General features: G+C 41.0%; 1 protein-coding gene across 1 annotated transcript in view; it reads right to left on the bottom strand.

Annotated features, from left to right (window-relative positions):
* The window catches only part of PTPRO (protein tyrosine phosphatase, receptor type O), a 145,310-nt gene that overhangs the window by 45,367 nt on the left and 91,380 nt on the right, over nucleotides 1–8,563 (bottom strand). The window contains 3 exon segments of the mRNA XM_009278985.2: nucleotides 2,001–2,194; nucleotides 4,666–4,786; nucleotides 7,221–7,420. Coding sequence (XP_009277260.2) covers nucleotides 2,001–2,194; nucleotides 4,666–4,786; nucleotides 7,221–7,420 — 515 coding nt within the window.

Here is an 8,563-nt window from a genome sequence, read left to right as displayed (position 1 = left end):
AGCCACTCTTCCCCAAGCCTGTAGCGCTGCATGGGGCTGTTGTGGCCGAAGTGCAGGACCCGGCACTTGGCCTTGTTGAACCTCATACAATTGGCCTGGGCCCATCGATCCAGCCTGTCCAGGTCCCTCTGCAGAGCCTTCCTACCCTCGAGCAGATCAACACTCCCGCCCACTTGCTCCAGAATACACCACTCAGAGATGTCAGTAGATCATAAGGAAATTTGCGGTACATGGTGGGATTCTGGAGCACCGCTAGAGAACCCAAACAAAAGTTCACCAACACCTACCTGTATGTTAAATGCCATAACAGAAGAACAGGGAGACACTCTTTTTCTAATTCAGGCTTACTCTTTAAAATTATTCTTTAAGAAATGCTCACTTCAGCTGCGATATAGCACTGTCACATTTCAGACTGAAATTCAGACAAAGGAATTCCAACTTGGCTTCCTTGAACAGGATTTGCAACAGTAAGGGACAATATAATCTCATTTTCTAATGAACCACATTAGCTCTGGAAGATGGCATTACTTCTAAGATGACTTGGATCACTCAGGTATTAATCTAATTGTGCTGAGTCATGATTACAGATATTAATTTGAACCTCATACAATTGGCCTGGGCCCATCGATCCAGCCTGTCCAGGTCCCTCTGCAGAGCCTTCCTACCCTCGAGCAGATCAACACTCCCGCCCACTTGCTCCAGAATACACCACTCAGAGATGTCAGTAGATCATAAGGAAATTTGCGGTACATGGTGGGATTCTGGAGCACCGCTAGAGAACCCAAACAAAAGTTCACCAACACCTACCTGTATGTTAAATGCCATAACAGAAGAACAGGGAGACACTCTTTTTCTAATTCAGGCTTACTCTTTAAAATTATTCTTTAAGAAATGCTCACTTCAGCTGCGATATAGCACTGTCACATTTCAGACTGAAATTCAGACAAAGGAATTCCAACTTGGCTTCCTTGAACAGGATTTGCAACAGTAAGGGACAATATAATCTCATTTTCTAATGAACCACATTAGCTCTGGAAGATGGCATTACTTCTAAGATGACTTGGATCACTCAGGTATTAATCTAATTGTGCTGAGTCATGATTACAAGATATTAATTACTCATTTGGTAAGTTATTTTTGTTTTTAATTTCCCTGGAGATTTATGTGCTAGATTTACAGTCACGTACCCAATTACAGTTAAGCCGCTGTAGCCAAAATGACTCTACAAATGGTATTATGCAAATCAATTACAGTAAATCACTGTGGCTCTCACAAGCAGCAAAAGTTATTGCTATCCTTTTTGCATACTCATAACTTTCTGAACAACTAATTTCAGCTAAAATTGCTTGCTGTCTTGTGCTACAGCAAAGTCTGAATAAAATCTATTCACCTTCTCTAGAATAATGGAAAGGAAGAGGAAAATTTCACTTTATTTCTGCAAAGATGCGTGTGTGTATATGTGTATGTGTGTTCTTCTAGAGACCAGTCTCCATCTAGTTGAAATCCTGGCATAAGTCTTTGTAGCTTCAGAAACATAAAGGCTATTTTCACAAGACATTCTCTGCAGCTAAGCCTTCCAGATGGCACCCTGCAAGACTAGCCCACAAGCCCCAAATCCATATTATCAATATTAATTATGTAGATAAGTGTTTTTTTTAATCTCTTCCCCCCAAGGAGATGATGGAGTTTTTAAAGCCTGACAAACTGACCCACAAACTGAAGCTGCCTCTGGACTTGCTGAACATGCCCATTTGTCAACAAAAAAGAGGCTCATCTCACCGCTCTGCTTAAAATTTAGCATGGTTCAGCTGGCATTCCCTTACTTTAGAACAGAAAATGCCTCTAGCATCCTGGCCATTTTCTCTGCTTTGCCTGGAAAAATGTGCCAGGCTTAAAGGCATATGTACATATTCATGGGGGAAAGGCTGGGCAAAGAAATCTCACAAGGTGCCAGGGCCACACAGGCATGGGAAAGCAATAGTCAGCAATGGTCACTTTACCACGGAGGCAGTTAAGGAGACGGTTGCTGCTATTTCATAGTAGGTTGTCCACTCAGAGGTCATCGTTGATGGGTTGAAGTAAAACATTTCTACAACATATTTCCTGAACACCCCAAGGAAAGGTCTGTTCCAGCTCAAAACCACAGCAGTAGGTCCCAAAGGGTAAAGCGTCAGATCCTTTATTCCAGTGGGCACTATAAACCAGAAATTGTGGTTAGTAATGCGTGTCTTATCAGTTACACTTTATTTTAAAACAATACCTTTCCTTAACCAAATTCTACCTATTTCTGGTTTGTTCCTGACTTTAATTCCCAAGAGCTTCCTTGTCACAAGCAGTTGAATACCATTTTTTCAGCATTTGTCCTCCAGTTTGTTATGTCTACTTTTCCAGAAATGACTACAGGCTACTTGGTGTTGGCTGCTTAGCTTGAGATGAAGTCCAGGGCTTGATTTTTCATAAATGGAGGGTTCCATTCTACTTTGAAAATCAGGATGTTTAGGAGATATTTCAAGTTGTTCAAAAACAAAAGCATCAAAAGCCATAACACTTTGGAAGATGAAGACTACGAGAAACTTTTTATGTCTATCCCTCCTTCCCTGGGGAACCTAAAGGTGCTGTCATGTAATGCTATTCTTGCCTTACAGATGATGACACTGAGAAAGAGAAGTCAAGTGATTTGAACAGTGTCACATAAGGGTCAACTTCTGCAACCCTTACTTGTCTGGAAAGCAATTATTCTTCATGACTTAACTGAGGCTACTTAAATAAGTACTTTGCTAACATTTGCAAGGGTTGCAGAGCCCCAGCTATTGCACACCGGGTCAGAGCCGAGACCAGCACCCAGATTACTTCAGCCCATGTTAGCACATGATTGCCTTTCCCTTCATAAATCATTTACCACATCTTTTCTTTGCTTTCTCTGAAGTGTTAATACTCACCCAGTGATAGCGAGGCTTAGGATAAACGTGGGGAGAATTGAATACTTTTTAAAGTGTATTTTATCTTATTTCAGTTTCATTCATCATTAACCACAACTGATAATTTCACAGAACCGTTTGTTTTGGAGTTCTACTATTTTAATATCAAATTCAATATCCTGTTATGAAATGAAAACTCATACAACTGTCGTTTTACTCCATAAAAACATCCCCTTTATAATAAGAAACCTATGAGATGTTTTGTTTAGAAACTGATTGCCATTTTGAGTTTAGTAAAAACCTTTTATGGTTGTGAGGCCACACAGAAGTGGAGATAATGAAGGAACTTATTTACTTTGGGAATGTATGATTTTACTTCTTCAGGTGAAAATAGAATTTTGCAGATTTCTGAAGTAACTACAGTGAGAAAGAAAACCAAAAGCATTTGTAAAAATTGTCGAATGATAGAGACTTTAATAATAAAGTATATATGTATTTTACTTACTATTTTTTCCTTTACTGAAATATACCATACTCTCTTTTCAGATTTTTATTCAGACCCAATTTATGAAAATATATAAGGAGATTGCCTAGAATGAAAAGGCTCTCACCATATTCATTAGTCCACATACTTGCTTTCATTTAAGGACTCAATTCTTAACAGGTTCACTTTGTTTTTTTCTGTTTCGCTTTCTTCCCTACATCACAGAGAGGAAGCAGAATGAAAAATACTGAAAATCTCTAGCTTTCAGCCACCTGCTCTCACACAAGGCAGACTATTTGTTAAAAGGAGAAGCTGGGTGACTCAGGCTAAATATTTCTCTGCAAATGTAATTCTATACACTGAATCTCTTTCTCTTTGCCCTTTCTCTTCTTAATACGTTTTGTTAAAGTGGTAACGTTAACAAAATAAATTATACTGAAACTAAAAGATACTGAATTCTATCCTAAGTGACTCTTTATTTAGGAGCCTGGTGAAATCCTGAATTACAGGCATGGGAGCAGCAGCTCTGCCTGTTGGCCATAAAACCACATTCTTGACAATGTTATTCTCAGTCTCAGAGGGTTCTTCTTATCTTCAAATCTCAAAGCAGAGAACATCAAGATCCACTGTTAGACTCAAGAAAATCAAGGCATACACAATGGAAGTTGGTGATGGTCATGTACTACCGTAGGAGATAAGCCAGCTGTCCTGACTCTTAGCACTGTGGCCTTCAGACTGGGCCGCATTACATCCTTCATAAAGGACATTTACAACAAATGTCTTAACAGCAGTCCCACACATTTCATGAGTCAGTGGGAATGAAGCACCTCTAGGAAGTGCCCACATCTCTCCATGCATCACAGACCACATGCAGCTCAGGCTGGCTACACCTAAGTGAGGTGACTGCCACCCTAAGTGACATAGACCATGAGCACTGCTAGAGACAAACATATATTCAGGTATCCAAGGGTGAAGATGTTTCTTTCCACAGGGCCCTCTGTGTGTGAATCCTGGCCATAATTGGTCTCTAGTTAGGTTTGGTAATAACTTAACATTTAAGTGTGAACTATCTGTCTTCCACTGAAGGAGTATTTTCCCCACCTCAGTAATGAGCTAGACAATGCAAGAAAAATATTCTCAGTAAGTGCTCATTACATTTGAAATAACCAACACGACAATTTTGGGCTCTAGGGCTTAATGAATACACTATACATATTTAAAAACAAAACAAAACACATATCAAGCAGTAGATGCAGGGGTTACCAATGGAAAATGTAACAGGATCAGAAGGCGGTCCAACCAACGGTCCTTTCCGTAAGTAAACCACAACTTGGTACTGGGCACCAGGAACGAGATTTTCAATGAGGCTGCTGCTTGAATTCACCTAATAGGAGGGGAATACATCAGATATGAGGTACTTACTTGGTTAATTAAAAGAAGATTGAGACTGTACATGAACTACTCCAGTTACAAAAGGCGTGATTCTGAAGACACTGGCATCAGCAGCTAAAACTCCATTCATTAAGCCCAAAATGGCAAAACTGTGAAAGTGGTCAGGACTGACTTGACAAATGATCTGACTCAGAGAATCACACTTGCCTTGCTGTGTAAGGCCAGCTGTCACACTGCAGACCCACTCTCTCCTACTGTCAAAGTTTATTGAAATATTCAGGCTACATTATTCATATTCAGGTGATATTATTCAGGCTGGAGTATTTAGATGGTGTGTTTTCAATAAAAGCCTGAGGTTTTTCATGGGCCATCTGATTCATCTGCAGCTATGTGAGCTGAAGGCAGCGTTATGGGAAAGCTGTCTTCTGAATGCAAGTGTTAAATGACCGCGTGGTGAAATCGGAGAGGAATTATTTCACCTCTCCTGCACAGCACTACAAAACCTGACTAAGGGACCTTGTGATTTTTCTTTTCAGTTTGAAACATCACCATTAAAATTTCTGCTGTGGCACACCAGGTATCAGTCAGAGCTGGAGGCAGAATGCTTGACCAGGTGATTCCTGGTCTGATTCAATATAAAAAGCCTTGTCTCCTGAAGAGCCAGCTAACAACAAATGCACAGAGCCGCTTTGAGGAAAGGACTTCATGCACCCCTTCTACAACTGCAGGCTGATATTTCCTACTAATATTTTCTTTGCAACCTTTCCAAAGTCTGTATCACAGCCACCTTTGCACTGGTGTTTTATTGCGATGCACGTGACTACATCAGTGCCAGAACAGATTTAGTGAGGAAGGGAATTTGTCTGTAACAGCTGCTTTGGAAAGCTAAATCACTTTTAAATCATGCATAATGGTAGAAATGGATAGAACTCCGCACTGAATTTTGCCCTTTTCAGCTTGTCAAGGAGAATTCAAACCAACAGACATTAATAATTCCAAGTATAATAAGCTGATAAAATTTGATTAGAGGTGGTATGAATATCTGTAATGACAAAAAGAAACAAATAACTGTATTTAGACCTTTCTACCTACTTGCAATAAACACTCATTTACTTTTACAGATATGTTGTTTATTCACAGATTAGCTTTAGGTACTTGTTTTTGAGTTTGTAGATGAATCTTCTATTATTTACTTTAATCATATATGTATATACTTGCTATCTTTGGTTTATAATCATGTACTGTATTGTTTTGCTTCCTGTTGTAATGACTGCACTTTTAATAAATGAAAGGAAAATAACTCAAGGAGATTACAAGCTGATTCTGAAAAATAATTCTCAAATTGTCATCTAAAGACACTTCCAAATGTTTAAGTTCATGGACAATCTTGGAATAAAACTCAAAACATTTTGACAAAGATTTATTTTAAAAGACATTTTTAAAGGATGCAGACTCCCTGTGTTAATTAACTTGCACGGCTAATCACAAAGTTGAAGGAGATGAAGATTTACTGGGAGTGTTAGCAGTCTCCTTCCATTCCCATGGGCAAGCTGAGGGTGCAGCAGGGCAGCACTGTAGTCCTTTGCGGACTCCTCCATCACACATATTTAGGGAGCCAGACAGAAGTTGTGGCACTGCTCAGAAAATGGCCTTATCAACATCTTGGTAAGGTAACTGAGATGTGGGCTAAAACCTCTTTCTAACTGAAGCCACATGCCACTGATCCATCATAGCCACAGGATCTGATGTGGGGTTGCACTCACTAAGGGTTTCAAGTAACAGAAAACTGCCGTATTTGGGGTTCAGGATTCTTGATCATTATAAACACGTCCCATATGGCAGCCCTAAAGAATTGTTGTCCATCCAAATCACAGGTAGTCTGGGTTATTATTTACTTCCCAGTGCTGACATCTTTTTTTATGGATGAAAAGAAAAGCTGACTTCTGATCACCTCTAAACTTCCAGGAAGTTTAGAGTCAGGTTCTGTATTCATATGTAGAAAATCTAAGAAAGAATTTATGCTAGTTTGATGATAATCATGCATGTGAGCGTTTTTCTTAATACAAATGGATTACAGCGTATGCCTTAGTGTTATTATGATATGGCACCATTTTGCCTACTGCCACAAAAGTGTCTCAAAGGGTACAACATAACTCACAAGCTTGAACAAAGGATTGGCCAAAGTCAGTCCAGCAGAAATACAGTTTTAACACTAATCTGGTTTACTGCACACTGTCATTCCTGTATGCTGTGCTCTCCCCTCCACTCTGCATCAGCTGTGTCCCTTCAAATTGCAGAAGGGAGCACTTACCGCTGTGCTTTGCAGCCCTGAGCCTGATAGGGCCCTTGGGCACAACGATCCCAAACAGCAGGATGATTAACAATTTTTTCCTGTATTTAAAAAGGCTCCAGCTTTTGCCCCTTACCTCAGTGCAGTAGTGTTTTTCAAGCCTTTGACTTTCCTTTTGCTTCTGACAGGTCAGGGAGACCACGGACACGATGGTGCTGTTGCCGCCGCTCTCTTGTGATGCCGTCCAGGATGTCAGGGCAGTAGTGGAGCTTAGCACCGTCACGGTCACATGCTGGGGCTTTTCAGTGAGCTCTTCTATCCATTCACCCGTGGGGCCTGGGACATGTCCCAAAACCACATGTGAGCAAGCCACTCTATGCATTTAGGGCACTTATGTTAAAACACCCTTCTTTCACGGGATTATTCACTACTAGTGAAAGAGGCTGGACGGACGGCTGTCCATCTCCACAGCCCGCAAGCTGCGAAGATGGCAGTCCCTGGGAAACAGCCTGTGGCTGGTGCTATTTCACCTGTAGCAGAGCAGATGACGAGAGAAATGTCACTGCTTGAAAATTCAGATTGCAGTATTCGCTATTGCTTACCAGAAACCACCCAGCAGTATCAGATTTGCTCCAAGGCAATATTTAAAAGCAGTGATATCCAATAATGTACAGATCACTGACAATTATTAAAGGATAAGCACACAAAATTTTTCGTCCCTCCACATACTAACGTACCCTCCAAGTGTACTACAGCCTTGAAGCGTGTAAATCGAGTTCACAGGGGTTACCACAGTGAAGAATCTCATTCTCCATCAGACTTTTTGAAGCACTTGGTAGAGCACACAGGTTTAAATGTAGATAAAATAACAATTTGGAAAATAACTTCAGCTAGACTTGGTCAAAATTTCGGATTTCATGAAAATCGTCAGCTTTTCTTGTCTCTTTTAAGTGATGCTTGTGACAGCTCTCTCTTTGACATCCCTTCCTCCATGCAGTTCTAATGGTACTTTATGTCTATTGAGAAAATAAAACAAATGTATAAAACAAAATTTATAAACCAAATTTATTTTATTTGTTACACCTGTCGGCTTAGACAGGAGTCCTCTGTGCTGGCTCAAAAACTGGGTGGTCGGCCGGGCCCAGAGAGTTGTGGTGAATGGAGTTACATCCAGTTGGCGGCCGGTCACGAGCGGTGTTCCCCAGGGCTCAGTACTGGGGCCGGTCTTGTTTAATATCTTTATTGATGATCTGGATGAGGGGATTGAGTGCACCCTCAGTCAGTTTGCAGACGACACCAAGTTGGGCGGGAGCGTTGATCTGCTCGAGGGTAGGAAGGCTCTGCAGAGGGACCTGGACAGGCTGGATCGATGGGCCGAGGCCAACTGTATGAGGTTCAACAAGGACAAGTGCCGGGTCCTGCACTTCGGCCACAACAACCCCACACAGCGCTACAGGCTTGGGGAAGAGGGGCTGGAAA

Source organism: Aptenodytes forsteri, unplaced genomic scaffold (genome assembly GCF_000699145.1).
Source record: "Aptenodytes forsteri isolate BGI_AS27 unplaced genomic scaffold, ASM69914v1 Scaffold241, whole genome shotgun sequence".
In the NCBI taxonomy this organism is placed as follows: domain Eukaryota; kingdom Metazoa; phylum Chordata; class Aves; order Sphenisciformes; family Spheniscidae; genus Aptenodytes; species Aptenodytes forsteri.
This window is presented reverse-complemented; position numbering and strand designations above follow the sequence as displayed.